Source organism: Staurois parvus, unplaced genomic scaffold (assembly GCF_062004578.1).
Source record: "Staurois parvus isolate SC_StPar_1 unplaced genomic scaffold, SC_StPar_1.0 ptg000315l, whole genome shotgun sequence".
Lineage (NCBI taxonomy): Eukaryota > Metazoa > Chordata > Amphibia > Anura > Ranidae > Staurois > Staurois parvus.
The window spans coordinates 3254134-3272819 of NW_028318111.1; the positions used below are offsets into that span (position 1 = coordinate 3254134).

General features: G+C 42.9%; 1 protein-coding gene across 10 annotated transcripts in view; it reads right to left on the minus strand.

Moving 5' to 3' along the window:
- Nucleotides 1-902: 902 nt before the first annotated feature.
- The window catches only part of R3HDM1 (R3H domain containing 1), a 261433-nt gene continuing 243649 nt past the window's right edge, over nt 903-18686 (minus strand). For 9 of the 10 annotated variants that reach the window (XM_089683588.1, XM_089683587.1, XM_089683590.1 and 6 more), the window contains 5 exons: nt 16821-16993; nt 13689-13833; nt 12011-12093; nt 6866-6950; nt 903-1932 (listed from right to left, as the gene is read on the minus strand). In XM_089683588.1, coding sequence (XP_089539714.1) covers nt 1559-1932; nt 6866-6950; nt 12011-12093; nt 13689-13833; nt 16821-16993 — 860 coding nt within the window. In that variant the 3' untranslated portion in view covers nt 903-1558. The remainder of the gene's footprint in view (nt 1933-6865; nt 6951-12010; nt 12094-13688; nt 13834-16820; nt 16994-18686) is intronic. The other variant, XM_089683595.1, reaches the window with a different exon arrangement.

The following is an 18686-nucleotide window of genomic DNA, read 5'->3' on the forward strand; positions in this document are numbered from 1 at the left end:
AACGCTAGCTGACCCTGGCGCTATTGGCAGTAATATAATGATCAGTGAAAAATTCTATATACTGACACTGTACTAATGACACTAGCTGGGTGACTGTGTGATCAAAGGGTTAATGGGGGTGATCAAAGGGATAAATGTGCTAATCTAGTGAGAGAGAAAAATTTTGTGCTTTTACTCAGTAGCTTGTTCATCGTCCTCTCCGTGGACCGATGGGGGGGGGGGGGGGGGCGCGGGTTGCGCAGGCGCATTCACACCCCGAAATACGATAGTGACGCAAGATTACATCGCTTTGCCCAGAGCTGCTGCTCGCCCGCGGTTAAGTGGTCAGCAGTTAAATGTATTTAAAAAAAAAAAAAAAAAAACCCTTAAATTTTTTTTTTTTAAATCAGAATAGTACAATGTTATGGGGGGGGGGGTAGGGATTTTTATTTTTACACTTTGCAGGAGAAACAAAGATAATATCTTCTGCAATTGCGGTCACAAACTTAACTCATTCATGAACGGTCATGAATGAGTTGGGTTTTTGACAGCTCAAGATAGTGATCTGTGATTGGCTGGAGCTGGTCACATGGTACAGGGTGCTGTGATTGGCCACATGTATCATGTGACAGCTGTGGGCCAATCACAGCTCACTAGGAAGAGAAGCAGAGCTGTTATGAATGAGATTGATGCATAACAGCTTTGCTTACATTGTGATCATGTGATCACATAGCGGATGGGAAGCAGTTAATCCTTCAATCCATGCCCCTCTTTCTTTAATCTATCAGTCCAGGCTCCTCCTCCTTTAACCTTTCAATCCATGCCCCCTCTTTCTTTACAAAAAGAGCCTCCCAACCTAAGAAAGGACCCAGTTAGCAAGAAAACAGACTGAAACAATTATAAAACCACAATTAAAAGGTGAATTTAGTGAGAAACATAATTTATTTACAATGAACTTTCACAAAGCCTTAAATTATAGAACTTCTGAAGGGCACGGTGAAGAGAACCAGTAGTTTTAACGGCATCCCCTTGGACATCAGGGGAACAGAACTAGACATCTCTTCTAAACAGTAGTAGGTCTATAATTATAATATATATTTCTATGTATTGTATATAGAATCTTTTATTTTTATTTTTTTTTTTTAGTGCAGCGTTAAATTTTCCCCACCCTGATCTAGGAAAATGGATGGCAAAGTGCTGGCTTTGAAAAAAAAGAAAAGAGAGTAGAAAACACAGACTTTAGTTTTTTGTTTTGTTTTTTTTTTTTCTTCATTTTTTTCTCTTTTTCCATCATGGGCATTCAGTATGAACAACATTTTTTCCTCTGTACAAGAGAACTTTGGGTCCAATACAGAAATATAAATATAAAACAAACAGACTATAAAAGGGGAAGGGGAGAGGGTTCAATCCTGCTGATCAATTTTCTTCTAAGTCGGTTCCATAGGATGGTCATCATTTTACTAGGTTGTGAGCGTTCGAAATCAACAGTGTTGTCTCTGTACAGAAGAGAAGCGCTTTTCGATCGTTCATGGCGACTGAGGTGGAGGCAGACCCCCTGTGACCAGGCCTCCTGTCGGTTTTATTGAGAGCTTGCTCTTTCTAGGATGTGAAGGTCATAGGGCTTCCTGCTTGTTCTCAGTCTAAACTTGTTCATTAAATTATTGTGTTTTTTCAGTGCATTCTGTGCAGCGGACACTGTGGGGAAGGTGGCGACGATGGTGTACGTAGAGGCCAAGTCTGTGGAAAGGTTGGGCTGTTCGGTGGTCGTGTGGTTGTCTCCACTGCCGCAGTAGTGTTGGTTATGTTGCTGTTGGTGCGGTGCTTGCTGAGAGTGGGGGTCCCGGAGCCACCGGATTTTAGCACCTACTTTAAAGAGTTCGCCAAAAAGCATTTCAGCATCTTTGCGACTTATCCCATCTGGCAGCTCTGTGATTTCTAAGACCTTCCCGATAACTGCAGTCATGGAGAGAAAAGCAAGAGACAATATTAATAACAAACTTTCCACTCTCAAACTAATTACCAATAAAGTTGTACTACTGAAGCTTAGAGGCTGATTTAGTAAAACTGGAGAATGCAAAATCTGGTACAACCCTGTAGAGAAACCAATTAACTTCCATGTTTTATTGTCAACACTTAACTGAACAACCTGAAGTTAGAAGCGGATTGGCTCCCATGCACAGCTGCAACAGATTTTGTACTCTCCGGTTTTAATAAATCAACCCCTTAGTGTATTTCATCAGAAACATGTATAGGTGAATTCAGCAGATTACAATAAATGACTGCAAAGTCCACAAAAACTTCTGTGCATCCGATTCTACTGCGCTGCTTCCCTGAACTTCTGGGTGGGAAAGCAAACACTCATAACGTCACTTCTGACACATCTTGGGACTACATGTCACATGATTTTTGTTGCCAGCGCACATGCATGTTTCTACAATTTGTCTAACATCCAGACTCTGCCTACACCTACACACAGGCAAGCCAGGGCTACAGACGCTACACACACAGGCAAGCCTGGGCTACACACACACACACACACACACACACAGGCAAGCCTGGGCTACACACACACACACACACACACACACACACACAGGCAAGTCTGGGCTACACACACACACACAGGCAAGCCTGGGCTACACACACACACACACACACACACACACACACAGGCAAGCCTGGGCTACACACACACACACACACACACACACACAGGCAAGCCTGGGCTACACACACACACACACACAGGCAAGCCTGGGCTACACACATACACAAAGTCATGCCTCTGCCACACACACACACACACACACACACACACACACACACACACACACACACACAAGTCATGCCTCTGCTACACACACACACACACAAGTCATGCCTCTGTGTGTAGCAGAGGCATGACTTTGTGTGTGTGTGTGTGTAGCAGAGGCATGACTTTGTGTGTGTGTGTGTGTGTGTGTGTAGCAGAGGCATGACTTGTGTGTGTGTGTGTGTAGCAGAGGCATGACTTGTGTGTGTGTGTGTGTGTGTGTGTGTGTGTGTGGCAGAGGCATGACTTTGTGTGTGTGTGTGTGTAGCACACACAAATTCATGCCTCTGCTACACACACACACAAAGTCATGCCTCTGCTACAGAGGCATGACTGTGTGTGTGTGTGTGTGTGTAGCAGAGGCATGACTGTGTGTGTGTAGCAGAGGCATGACTTGTGTGTGTGTGTGTGTGGCAGAGGCATGACTTTGTGTGTATGTAGCACACACACGTCATGCTACTCCTCCTCCAAGATTGATTGACAGCAACTTGTGAAGAGGAGCTGTCAATTTCCCTGGAGGAGAAGCGTCTGTGTTCTCTTCTCGGGCTGCCTATGCATGTCGACACAGGCAGCAGGTCATCACATCGCCCTGTAGTCTGATCCCAGGAGCCCTCATGAAAAAGTATCTCTTAGGACCCTGCATGGGAAAGGGGCTACCCTAAAAGTGGGGCCAGTGCTAAGCAGACCAGCAGAATCGGGAGGAGAAGACAACTACACAAGATGAAGAAGCTGCACCTGTTGTATGTTTTCTTCTCAGTAGAAAAAGCAAATGCCATTTAAGGCTTTAATATCACTACTCTGTGACCTGGTGGATCAGCACATGTAGCATAGGCAACAGCAGGATACCGATATATAAAAAGGCTGGTAGTGGATAGATTTAAAAAAAAATAAAAAAAAAAAAGTTGGTACATCTCTGCATTAAATGCACATTTCTTCAAAAGGGTTTCTTTTAAAAACACTGCAAGATATATGGCACATTGTTACGGCCACGTTACCTACTGTGCTTATATTGAAAATTCTATACAAACTTACTGAAAGTTAAAAACAGAAAAATACACCTGTCCTCCTGCCAAAAATACAGAGAGCACCTAACTTCCTAAAGTAAATGGAGAACAACCTGACCCTGCTGCACTGAAATCCCTAACAGCATCACCAGCCCTGCTGGAGTTATCCCTCCCGGCTGCACTGAAATCCCCAACAGCATCATCAGCCCTGCTTGACTTATCCCTCCCGGCTGCACTGAAATCCCCAACAGCATCATCAGCCCTGCTTGACTTATCCCTCCCGGCTGCACTGAAATCCCCAACAGCATCATCAGCCCTGCTTGACTTATCCCTCCCGGCTGCACTGAAATCCCCAACAGCATCACCAGCCCTGCTTGAGTTATCCCTCCCGGCTGCACTGAAATCCCCAACAGCATCACCAGCCCTGCTTGAGTTATCCCTCCCGGCTGCACTGAAATCCCCAACAGCATCATCAGCCCTGCTTGAGTTATCCCTCCCGGCTGCACTGAAATCCCTAACAGCATCATCAGCCCTGCTTGAGTTATCCCTCCCGGCTGCACTGAAATCCCTAACAGCATCATCAGCCCTGCTGGAGTTATCCCTTTCAGACTATAGAACAACTCCCTCCCTCCGTTACACAGGAGGAAGGAATTCTGTAGTCCAACAGGAAAAAACTGGGCAAGTGCTAATAATACTGTTTTGATATCCACTGTTCCTCTAAATTCTACTGCAACAGACAAAATATTGTGAAATGTGCATGTGTTACAGAGATGTACTATCTATATAAACACCTGCTGGTTGAACGAAAAAAAAAAAAAAAAAAAAAAAAAAAAAACTAAAAACCTATGGGCTGCTTTAAAGGATTCGAAACCTTTCCTTTTTTTTCTCCTTAACAAACATGTTATCCTTACCAAATCTTTGCACAGAACAGCCACGATCCTCCTCTTTGTGAGTCCTCCACCGATGCATCTGGCGCCTCCGCTTCAGCGAGTGCATCCATAGGAAGCTGCTTCCTATGGGGGCACACATGTGGGCTCACTCATGAGCCCCACTGCCTGTGTGCACACACACAAACAGCTGGGCATGGCTCTGCTCCCGGCATAGGATTTGATTGACGGCTTGCAGCGAGAGCCATTGTCTCCTGCTGCTATCTGCTCTGTGGGTAGGGAGAGAGCTGCTGCTCTCGAGCAGAGCGCTGGATAAAGATCGTGCTCCAAAAAGTATAAGGGGAGGTGCTGGGAAGGAGGGGAACACCTGGACACAAAGTTCTTTTTTTTTTTTTTTTTACCTTAATGCATTCTCTGCATTAAGGTAAAAAAAAAAAAAAAAAAAAAAAAACACCTAAGACTTTACAACCACTATAAGGATTTGAGAACGATCACACAAACTTTGTGAATGATTTTCTTCAATTATCCAATCGTATGAAAAGAAAGTCCCTGTAATTTCATCTGCACATGAATGGATATTTGAGGTGAACACTCTGACAATCAGTGAGAACATTTTCCAATCCTGTAGTAAATCAGTCAATACATTGTGTTTGTTTGGCAGCATTTGTGTGACAATGACTAGAGAGGAGACATATTATGAGCTCCACTGGGGCGGGAAATTAGTTGAATGGTTTGATGTAAAAGGAAGTAATGTGTTGGGGATTGAAGGAAATACGAGAGATCTACCTAGCTGCTGGGAGAAACACACCATTACCTCCGGTGTTAATATTTGCTCCATGCTCCTGGCCAGCAACAACCATCATGCCATCCCCTCCCCGGGACTACAGACAGCAGTAGCAACCTTGTTATACAATCAGTATATTACTAGTCTGGGCTTTTTCCCTCAACCAGGCTGCGCGGTCCCAAATTGCAAATGGAAGAAGATTCGATTGGTGTCACTGAACTTCTCCTTGCAATTAATCAAGACAGATAGCAGCAGTGACAGGGACAAGATGAGATAAGAAAGCAATATTCCCCAGTTGTGGAAGGAGATAAGCGTGTAACCTCCTAGGAGGAATGTCCTACACAGAGCGTCGGAACCGTTTCATAAACTCTGACTTAGCTTACAGCTCCAAAATTTCACAACTTTACAGGTGTATGACTTAGAAGAAATGAGATTTATCCCTGCAGATGTAATGCGGTCAACCATTTCATCGTGTCTTCGGGAATCTGCCTATCTAGGGCTCATCATTTTCATTATTAACTTCCATGGGCATAAAGGTTTGAAGTTTTTAATATCAGATATCAGACTTCTTTCTCCAGTTGTCATTGTTCAAAGCCTTTTTGGGTCTAAAGTTGTGTTTATACAAAATTACAATTCAATGTGCCAATCTCCTGCAGTCTCTTGTCTACGTGCACAAAAGAGGTGGCTGCATGGCATTTCCCGGGGTAGATCTACTGATGGTGACAACAGCGGACCATGTCTGTGCATCAGCTGCTTGTAGATGCCATTATAAGTCTACATGACAGGGTGACAACGCTGTTTACCCCAGTTGTTCTCTCGTGGTGTAACCCTATGACAGAAGCTCAACAAGCACCTTTGTGGCAGGATCAGAAGGTATTATTTTAATAAATGTTGCAATCTAATATTGAAAACTACTTCTGATGCTACAGTAATGTCATTGTGCTTATATGAGATGTCAGTGGCTGGGTTAACATACACCTTAAAGTGGCTGTAAAGGCAGAATTATTTTTAGCCTAATGCATTCTCTGCCAGCGATTTGCACAAGAGCGGCAGCTCTCTCCCTCCTCATTGGCTCCAACTGCTGTCAATCAGAACCAGTGAGGGGGAGGGGGCGAGCCTAGCTATGTGGGTGAATGGACACAGAGCAGGGCTCAGGAGCAAGCCCATAGAGTACCCCTCAATAGCAACCACCTCACCGGGTGGAGAGGGGCCAGGAGTTCCAGCAGGAGAAGAGGGGTTCTGCTCTGTCCAAAATCTAGATCCTGAACCCAAAATACAACATACAGGACAGTTCCAGTGTAAAAAACACAATGGGCTGATACAACTCAGACTGTCTGAGACTATTCTACCCAAAAAAAAACAAAAAACTGTTGTCTGCCCTGTGCTCATCTGTTCTCACCTGGTTCACCAGCAGAAAGGTCAGTGGAAGCAGCTTTTTTTGCTGTTTTTCTTCCCCGATTTCCATGCCTGTGTCCAGACTGACCCTAGAAGATGCAGAACACACAATTTATGAAATGCACAGCTTTTGCCAAAAATATGTAAAATGTATCTAAAGCCAAAACTTTTCTTTTTGTTTGGTATACTAAAATAAGGCAGGGTTAGCGTTCCTGTCAGATTTTTTTTTTATATGATATGTGTAAACAGTCCAAAGAATGCCAGACCAAAGATGTAAGAGTCCAAAATCTTTTAAAGCTTGCACATAGAACAAAAAGGGAACAGCTCTGTATTTCAGGTTTCAGACATTTCCTCTTCAACAGGGCTCATAAATGCTGTAAGTTGGACCTCATAGCTTGCTTTTAGTACTTGTATGTGTATAGTGAAGAGCAATATTGGCAACTCTTCAGCATTTGTGCGCTTTTGCATTTATAAGCTTCAATGAAGGGAGTGTGTCTGAATCCCAAAATGTGTTTGCGGTTCCATATTGTTGTGTTATGAGCAAATACAAATGTTCAAAGGACTCTCTCTCTTATATATATATATATATATATATACATACACACACACACATATACACACATACATGCACACAGTTGTGTTCAGGTTAGTGATGGCTGACTGCTATTATTTTGATCAATCACGGTTTTTGGTAGAAATGATATTTCTACATGGCAAATATTTTACTAGCAGGTGTAGTAGAGTAATAGAAATCCAACAGACCCAACAGTCATGACATGCATGCTGCTGATTCTGTGTAATTGAATCACTAATGTTCAAAATAATAGCAGAGCAGTGTGGAGTTCTGTTAGTGAGGTCATTCATTCTTTGAAAAACAGGTGGCAATTATTGCCCTTAATTTAGGGAAGGAAGGCAGCAAATGTTGTACATGCTGGTTACAGTGCATTTCTCTCTGAAATTCTGAGGAAAATGGGTTGTTCCAGACATTGTTCAGAAGAACAGCGTACCTTGATTAAAAAGTTGAATGCAGAGGGGAAAACATATAAAGAAGTGCAGAAAATGATGGGCTGCTCAGCTAAAATGATCGCAAATGCTTTAAAATGGCAACCAAAACCTAAAAGACGTGGAAGAAAGCGAAAAACTACCATTCGAATGGATAGAAGAATAGCCAAAATGGCAAGGACTCAGCCAACAATCAGCTCCAGGAAGATCAAAGAAGGTGTGACGTTCCCTGTGAGTCCTGTTACAATTAGAAGACGCCTATGTGAAGCCAAGCTATCTGCAAGAAGCCCCCGCAAAGTCCCACTGTTGAAAAAAAGACGTGCTGAAGAGGTTACAATTTGCCAAAGAGCACATTGACTGGCCTAAAGAGAAATGGCGCAACATTTTGTGGACTGATGAAAGTAAGATTGTTCTTTTTGGGTCTAGTGGGCGGAGACAGTTTGTCAGACGACCCCCAAACACTGAATTCACACCACAGTACACGGTGAAGACAGTGAAGAATGGTTGCGCAAGCATCATATCGGGATGTTTCTCATACTACGGTGTTGGGCCTATTTATTGCATACCAGGGATCATGGATCAGTTTGAATACATCAGCATAAGGCAGCATGACCTCTTCAAGTATTCTGAAGAGGAAATGCCCTTGAAATGGGTGTTCCAACAAGACAACGACCCCAAACACACCAGTAAACATGCAACATCTTGGTTCCAGACCAACAAGATTGACGTTATGGAGTGGCCAGCCCAATCCCCAGATCTTAATCCAATATAAAACTTGTGGGGTGACATCAAAAATGCCGTTTCTGAGGCCAAACCAAGAAATAGAGAAGAACTGTGGAATGTAGTCCAATCATCCTGGGCTGGAATACCTGATCACAGGTGCCAGAAGTTGGTTGACTCCATGCAACACAGATGTACAGCAGTTCTCAGAAACAGTGCGACTACAACTAAATATTCATTAAGTGATTCAAAGGAAAGCAAAATCTTCAAACATTTTTCAGTTTATATAGTGAATGTTTGAGTTTGTAAAGAAGAATACAAACACTGCGATTTTTTTGAACAGTCTAATAGTCACTTTTCTTCAATTTGTTTTTAGAGGAACAACACAAATTTGATATATTTTTCTGCATGTTTTGATTTGGAATAGAATGTGTCGTGTTCCCAATGCATTTGTGTGGATGGAAATAAAAGCTATTAGAAGGATTTTGAGCTGTATTCACTTTTTTCAACACACGGCTATTATTTTGAACACAACTGTGAGTGTGTGTGTGTATATAGATATATATATATATATATATATATATATATATATATATATATCTCTATCTATCTCTATATATCTCTATCTCTTATGCTTTGGGGCCTCCAGCTAGGAGGCACAATGTTTTAGAGTTGCTTCAATCATTAAGTACTGATATCAAATCCAGAGCCTCCAATACACATTTCAGGTTCTTTTTCTTATTGTTATTGGTACCTGAGTCTCACGAGTTCACTGTCACTATTTGGACCCAAAAATTGGGGGACAAATTCAAAATTTCAAGTCATTACCAGAGCAGAAAACTTGTTTCATGGTGGGATTCTAGTTTGGAGTTATGAGACAACACAAGGAATTCTTCCAATTTTGAAGAGTTATCCTTCTAATGGACAGGAAGAAAGATAATTCACCCCAAGGGAACCAAAAAATTGGCAATTGTTTTATTCATTCCCTACTCGAAAAACTGAAAAAAAAAAAGTATTGGCTTTAAATAAACTTTAAAGGGAAACTGTATTGACTTCAAAGTTGGCAAACCCCTTGCAAGGAGTAAAACAGTAAGTTGAAAATGCCCATAGGTATGTTCATAGAGCACCTCGAGAGCCCCATGGTTTGGGCTACTTTCAAAGACAAATAATGACTTAAGGAACTGCCTGCCTTCTGGTCCATTGCTGTTATGGAAAACCTCACTTCCCAATAGTAAGGAACAGAAGGTGGGATGGGGCAGGCAAGTATAACTTCAGTTCCTGAGGTTTCCATTTGCTTATTAGAGAACGTTGGGGCCATGCACACCTCTCCATATGCCTGCTTTATACCTCTGCCAGTTATTTAGCAACTATAAAAGCTAAACAGGTTCCCTTTACCAGTCCTCAATACAACGCTGTTCTGAAACAAAAGTGTGTGCCAAGTTTTAACTGCCGTATAGTGGATTCCCACCTTCATGCAAGTATTGCTTAATGGTTTCTTGCTCCGCCTACTAAAATACTTGGGAATGTTGCCTTATTTCCCTTCATCTGATCATTGCCTCCTACAGCAATCAATTTAACAGGCGTACCTCTGATAACAATACATGCGCTCATGTTATGTATGCTGGATACTTCCCTTTTCCTCGTGCACTGCAGTTACACATGCATAGGTTCTGCACTGTGACTGGCTGTCTACTTCAGACACCATCTTGTACGACGGCAATAGTTTCGTCAGTCCTGCTGTTCGAGCAAACACCATTTGTATCTCTCTGTGATGGGAGTTGTGGTCAAAAAGTGGCAGCCAATAACAGTGTGCCATTGCAATGCACGCAATATACCAATTTCAGAGTTGCAGTGGAGAACACCGATAAGCAGAACAGAGGAAGGAATCTGTTCAATGTGAAGGTGGAAATGTCCTTTTAGGTTTAGTCTACTTTCAATGGACTTTTGGTGGTTAAACAAGGCCAGATCTGTAAAGGAGGCCTACATTGCTGTTTTTTTACAGCCTTGGGCGCCTGTGCTGGCATTCCCTGGCCAGCAAATATGCTTCCTATGCTCCGCGTGCTTAAAGGGGTGGAAGCCTAGCCTATGATGTCAGAGCTATGGATCACTGGTGGCCTGACCAATTAGCAGCCAAGCAACCTCTGATCCATGCTCCTGATGTCCCAAGTACCTACCCTTTCTCAAAGCAAAATACTGAATTTTACTGCTCATGCTGTCCAAACAGTGCCAGGACAATGCCATACATTTTTGTAAAGTAAACACTTTTCCATATAAATTCTTTATTCAAAATCACAGGAAGAACATCTTTACATTTTCACCACACAAAAGTCCATTTGATGGTTATCAACTGAATATTAGGAGTAAGTAAAACTCCAAAACGGACAGGCTTGGCCATACGCAACTATCAGTCCATTACCATTGGACTTGCACTTTAATAAAAGCAAAATGCAGTAATCAATAGAAAGGTTTCCCAGTTCATTTTTTTACTGGCCTGAACACAGTGAAATGTAATTGTTTTCTACAGGTAACTGTGCACTTCTTCACCGCTTTTCGCAGAATAAGTCTACATGTGAATATCAGACACAATGGGGCTGATTTAATAAAACTGGAGAGTGCAAAGTCTGGTGCAGCTGTGCATAGGAGCCAATCGGCTTCTAACTACAACTTGATCAGTTGGTTTTTATGCAGAGCTGCTCCAGATTTAGCTCTCAATTGGTTTCTATGCAGAGCTGCTCCAGATTTAGCTCTCAATTGGTTTCTATGCAGAGCTGCTCCAGATTTAGCGCTCAATAGGTTTCTATGCAGAGCTGCTCCAGATTTAGCGCTCAATTGGTTTCTATGCAGAGCTGCTCCAGACTTAGCTCTCAATTGGTTTCTATGCAGAGCTGCACCATATTTAGCGCTCAATTGGTTTCTATGCAGAGCTGCTCCAGATTTAGCGCTCAATTGGTTTCTATGCAGAGCTGCTCCAGATTTAGCGCTCAATTGGTTTCTATGCAGAGCTGCTCCAGATTTAGCGCTCAATTGGTTTCTATGCAGAGCTGCACCATATTTAGCGCTCAATTGGTTTCTATGCAGAGCTGCTCCAGATTTAGCGCTCAATTGGTTTCTATGCAGAGCTGCTCCAAATTTAGCGCTCAATTGGTTTCTATGCAGAGCTGCTCCAGATTTAGCTCTCAATTGGTTTCTATGCAGAGCTGCTCTAGATTTAGCGCTCAATTGGTTTCTATGCAGAGCTGCACCAGATTTAGTGCTCTCCAGTTTTAGTAAATCAAACCCAACATGTACTGATCCATATCACTTTCATATAGGATCTTGTCTGAGATTAAAGTATATGTATGATTTAGGCTCAAGGGGATTTTCAATTTGTCAGATCCCCTCCATCACATTCCAGAAATGAAATGCAGATTGAAGAATGGTTATGAACCTGTTGACTTGTTATATGTCCGTGCACTAACTGAGGAGCATTGTACTGTAATGGCTGACCAAGTAACGGATATCTTGTATCACCTGCCAGAAAAACAAAAAAAAAAAACAAAAAAAAAAGTGCACAGGTAAAATGCAAGCCGATATACACAGAGGTTATAAAATGTAAAAGAGAGAGCAGTGGGGGAAAATGGAAGCCAGCATGCAAACATTCTAAAATACATAAACAATGTGTCCGTTTTGCCAAGGCTGAACCTGGCTGTTCTTCCTAGGAAACTGTATTATGCAGGCTGCCATTTTGTGAGAAGTGCCTCTGTGCCATCACAGTTCTGTAGTTAAAGGGGCAGTACAGTTGGAGTATAGAAGTCACAATCTCCCAATGGGGACACCTGTTCCCCTAACTTCCAGTTGCATCTCTGGGAGAGGAAGTGAAGAGACATTTCCCCAGAAATGCACAGAAAAAAAAAGTAAACTGGCAGGGGTTTTAACCTTTTCCTACTTTATACAAACCCAATAAAAAGTAGTGGCTATCCATGGCATTAAAAGGTTAGTTCACTTTTTTAGGAAAAATGAAAGCTTGAACTAACAGTCTACACCCCCCTATCCCACCCCGGTTCCCATTATACTTCCCTCCGTGGGTGATGAGTTGTCAGTCAGCAGTCCAGCTATTTGAAATCCATGCTCTCCTCCCTCTTCTCTCTGCAGGGCTTCCAGGATGGATCAGAGCAATACTGTGGGGTTGATTTACTAAAACTCTGGTGCAGCTGTGCATGGTAGCCAATCCGCTTCTAACTTCAGCTTGTTCAATTAAACATGGAAGCCGATTGGTTTCTATGCAGAGCTGCACCAGAGTTTGCACTCTCTAGTTGTAGTAAATCAAAATCTAAGTGCCTTCACTGACCAATCAGAATCACTCAAATCCATCCTGGAAGCCCCGCAGAAAGAGGGGATAAAAGAGCGGAGATTTCAAGTACCCAGAATGCTGCACCGGCTGCTTGGGCACTGACAACTCATCACCCATAGAGGCAAGTACAGCGAAGAATGAGGAATTGGGAGGAGAAGGTGGAGGGTGGTAGTCTGCCTTTTCAATTTTTCTAAAAAGGTGAACTAACCATTTAAAGCTAATGCTGGAATTCGGTTGATGAAGCTGAGAATGCTTACATTGTGTAAGGTCTATTAGTTACAGTGCTATCAAAACTGACCCAGACCTGGAGCAAGCGAGATAACAGTCATATAGTTTAAACTGCCCATACAGAAAAGATCTTCTATGGAAAAATGGCAAATATGAACTACACAGTAAATGAAAATTGAAAAGCCCCATTGCAAAGATTTTGGGTCTGCCAGTTAGAATCCCTGGCACTGTGATAGGTAGCGTGCCAAACTGATAAAACAGCCCTCTGCAAAAAATACCGGGTTTATTGGCCACACAGAATTTAAGTTGCCATAGATTTTGGTAAGCTATAAGGCTCATGAGAATAAACCAGAAAGTAAGCTCTCTGTATGCAGTCTAAACAGAAATGGCTGCTACAGTATACCATTTACAGACTGAATTCCGGCTAAGCATTAGCATGCATTTTCTATACGGACATAGGATATGATTTACAAGTAGTGCCCTTTAATGGCCTACAAAATGTAAAGTACTCCAAGGGTAACAGTGGGGAACACAAAAACCCTCTTACCTTGGCCAGGAACAAAAGGTCTAGAAAAATGTGGAACTAAAGGGAGAGGCGTTAAACCCGGGCGGATGTTTTTCATGTTGGCTAACTGCACAGGAACTGGTGACTGATTGGGTGATGTGACAGGACTGCTAATGTGGGAACTATGCTGTAAGAGGAGACAAAATATACATAAAATAAGCAGCTGTCACACATGTATATACACACACATAGGTTTACTGTGATATCCTAATAACATTTAGAATATCTTGTTAAATACAAAAATACTAGTTGGAGTATAGAAGTCACATTTTCCCAATGGGGACACCTGTTACCCTAACTTCCAGTTGCAACAGTTTTTTTAAAAAACAAAACAAAACAAAAAAAAAACAAAAACACCTTATACTGATATAGTAAAAATTTTCTTTATAGGGAATCTGAGGCTAGGTTCACACCTGTGCAGGTTATTACCTGTTCCCTCAACGACCTGCACAGTGAAAACACAGGAGATGCGTCCAGGTGCCATTAAGCCTGATGGCACCCGCACGCACTGGACATCGCTGCAGCCACTTCCTACACTGGGAACCGCAATGTACTTGAGTTTTCTATTTGGGCATTGATTTCTAAAATGATGCAGGGACCTTTTCCTGTGTTACAGGAGGCATGGTAGCACATTCAAATTAACGGGCTGCCATGCATGCGCAAATCATGGCTCACAAGCCACGATAGTGTGAACCTGGCCTAAGATGTCAGTTAGAATACAATGCGTCAATATGTTTGGAATAAATGTTGCCCACAAGTATCTTCTAAAATCTTAACTTGGTTTTAGGGGAGCTTAATTTATGGGCAGACTACAGTATTGCAGGCATGAAGTCCCCAGCACTCCAAATAAAAGCTTTTTGCCTATTTCGGAATCATCCACATGGACGTACTTATGCGTACACTCGTGCAAAGGGCTCTCTTTGCCTTCTACAGGAGCTCTGTGCATCTGCAGTCCCATTTAGGTCTATTGGGTTTGAAGCGGTTGGCGGTTTCAATCTGACAGTCATACAGGTGTCCTCAAATGCACACGGTCTGCATTCAGGGGCCCACACCCGTACGGCTGTCAAACTGGAAATAGCCACTGTGTCCGTGCAGCCGAATCATCCCAATAGGTGCAAATGGGATTCGCTGCATTCACGTTCGGAACATCTGTGCAAGCTGCAAAGGCAAAGACAGCCCTTCGCACGGGTGAACACATAGTTACACCCATATGAATAAAGCCTTATTCTGAAGGCAGGCATCATATCAGTTAAGAAAAGAGGGGACTCTGCAAGTCACAGCCACCAGAATAATGATGAAAAAAATCCTCTTTTTAGTTTCCCTTTCTTCATATTTTCTTTCTGATTCCCTTTTGTTTTCTTTTCTAATTTCCTTTTTCTCTTTTTTCCACTATTATGTTGGATTACTGCTGCTATTTGGCTCGGCTGTTGGCCTTCTTGATATCATCGAAATTTTTGCTATTTGACGAACACCAGTCAGCAGGATATCCCTGTTTATATGTTATTGTTCTGCTCTGCCCCTGCGAGGGCATATTTTGAGCTTGCTATATGCTTAAAAATCAAAACTTTCTTAATAAAAATATTGAAACAGAAAAAAAATCCTCTTTGGAGTGCTGGTACCACTGTATTTCTTGAACAGCACCATCCATAAAAGCACTTTGAGCACCCACCAAATAACAGACAAATATACTATGAGGAGTGCAACTTCTATTTGGATTTTATAGATCTCCATTCATCTGACCTGTACCCAAACTCTGCCTCCATTTGTCCAATCTGAACCCCGGCCCACTGGAGCTAAACCTGTTCTCATCCCTTAACCCCTTGGTGCTGGTGCCTCCTGGCCCTTTAAGGGTTTCAGAATCCGGGAGGTGGGGCTTTAGGGTCATGTGACCGCAGTGATTCACTGTCACGGTGGTCACATGATCAGGAAAGGTCCCGATCAAAAGAGATCGGGACCTTTCCGTGAGTACCGGACACGTGTGCTGGGAATGCGCTCTCAGCACATATGTTTTTCTTAATTGCACGTAAATGTGTGGACACACAGAGTCAAGGCCCAGATGCAGGGAGGCCGCACATTTGCATGCGGCCAGCTCCAAGAGGTTAATGTATATAATTCAGGTTTGTATTTGTTCCTATTGTTCTGTTAAAGACTTCTCCAGGTCCTCCCCCATCCTCTGGAACTCACTACCCCAATCCATCAGACTGTCACCTTCCCTCCTCACCTTCAGGCGCTCCCTGAAAACCCACCTCTTCAGGGAAGCCTACCCCACCCTCACCTAACAGCCGCTGCCCTTCCCTCCTCCTACCACTCCATCCCCCACAGCCGTTTCCTCCTGTGCCTCTAACCCCTCCCTCCTAGATTGTAAGCTCGAAAGAGAAGGGCCCTCTTACCCCTTGTGTACTGTTTGATGTTCTGTTCTGTTTCATGTATTGTCCCCCCTCTATTGTACAGCGCTGAGCAAACCCTTTGGCGCTATATAAACTCGATAAATAAATAAATAAATACACCACTGAAAAAGTGTTCTTATATTCATTTACTGAAAAGTTACTTCTGAACTACAGAGGAGGTGGAGAGCAATAGAAGGTGCTTTTTGTGTTAGGAATACCTGCATATATAAACCAGAGCTGCACACAACGTTTACTGTTTACTTCTATGTGCAGCAGCCCCCCAAACGACTTACCTGAACCTCAACTTAATCCAGCTATGTGCACAAGAGCACTGGCTCTCCCCATGTATCTTTCTCCTCAATGGATGAGAGCAGCAGAAGCCATAGGTTCCTGCTACTGTCAATCACAGCCAGTGAGCCAATGAGATGTGTGTGTGTTGGGGGGGCATGAGACCTAGCCATGCTGTGCGTGTGTGAATGGTCACAGAAGAAAAGCCTGCTTGGGTGCCCCCAGAACAAGCTGCTTGCTCTGGGGGGGCACTTGGCAGGGGCAGTCGGTGTGACCTGAGAAGAGGAGGTTCCGGGCCGATTTGCGCAAAACCAATACACAGAGCAGGTAAATTAAATAGGTTTGCCATTTTTCTTTACTTTTTAAATCTGCCTTTAATATCACTTTAAATGTCACAGATATTCAGCATTTGGATTGTAGCATCCTATTAACTGCTTACCTGTGTAGAAGGATCTAGGCTGCCATATTCTACAGTTTTATGTGCCCTCTGGTGGTCACAATAATATTTATTTGGCTTCCATTGAGGTGGCGAATGCGTTTGAGGTGGTGGGTTGTTGGGAACATTGAGCTGCATCATTACCATTCCACCACCAGGGGGAGGTGCTGGTACAGCTAAAAAAAACAAACAAAAAAAAAAGAAAGGAAAAGCTCTTTGTGATTTTCAGACTTTGTTCTACATAAAACTGCGGCTGGAAGAAGGAACAAAGGCTAGCACACATGCCTAATTTCACTAATAGAAAAATGAATAAACATGAAAGCTGTAAGTTAAAAAGGACAAAAGTTCAGAGAACAGCAATACAGGTACATCAAGTCTGAGCCTTGCAGAATATGTCTGTATAATACAAAGTGCAAATAAGTAGACCAACCAGAGGTCACAATTGCACAGCAAAAACTATATAAACACTATAAAACACATGACATTTAAGCACAACTTCAGGCATAAAAAAAAGTTGCGCCAGGACTGCGAGGGTTAACAACTCATTCTGTCCAATGGAAGGCAGGAACAGTTTTACTTCTCTGATTCTCTGCTTCCCCAGCAGATGGTGCTCCCCACAATGCAGCAGTAGACAGTTCCTCAGTATCCTTTGTGAGAAGCTCACAGTGAAATCAGACTAAACACATCCAGTACAAGAGGAGAGGAGCCGGCACAACCGTGTAAAACTGAAGGGAAGGCCGGAGTTCTGCTTTAAAATGGTTGGAAATCCTTACCTACACTCAGTGAAGTGACTGGCCTCAGGTGATACACAGATGAAACAAATCCTCCTACATACGTTGTACCTTTCTATCTGCAGTTTACACTTCTCTACATCTGTTCAAAGTGCTAATTCATAAAGCTTGTCTAAGCGTTTATAAAATGGGACGGACAGCTAAAATTACACACTGAAGAGCTGACAGAGGATTGGAAGGATGGGACACATCCCTTCCACACAGCTCATGTCGTCAGTCTGCTGGAGGTCCCTCCCCTGTCACCATTTTTTTGTTGGTGTCAGCAAAACTTGTCAGAAGTGACTCATGCTGATAGCAGAGAAACAAAGCACAGACAGAACTGACACTTCGTGCTCTGGATGGAGACAAATACGCACTATAGACAGATATGTTTTATTCATATTTCATGTCTGAGGTTTACAACCACTTTAAGCAATTGCAGAAACAGCTTTTGTCTGTAGTGACAGGTGTGAGCTGGGTTCAAGGATAAGTTCACCTTTACAGAAAAAATAAATAAATAATAATAATGTAAAAAAGAAATATACATTTATTTTATTTTTTTTTCTTGAGAGCCTGTAAAGCATTGCACCAGCGATCAGCCAATCACGGATGTAACGTCAGGCTCTTCCAGACTGAGTACACTGCCCAAACTTTGCGCACAGGCAGGCAGTTACTCCAGTCCAGAAAGTTCAACAGACTACAAGAGTGCTCACCATTACCCTCGTGGTTCATTGAAAACTACAAGCCATCAGCTGCAATGGCTGACGACACTTGTAGGCTTTTATTCACAGAACTCTGATGGAATGATGGGCGGTACAGTGGCTTAGTAGTTAGCACGTCTGCCTTGCACTAAATGGGTCATGGGTCCGATTCCCGACCATGGCGCCTCCTGCATGGAGTTTGCATGTTCTCCCTGTGCTTGCGTGGGTTTCCTCCCACACTCCAAAGACATGCTGGTAGGTGAATTGGCTGCTGTCTAAATTGGCCCTAGTATGTGTATGTATGAATATGAGTTATGGACCTTAGATTGTACACCCCTTGAGGGTTAGGGACTGATGTGAATGTTCAATATATATATATATATATATGTAAAGCGCTG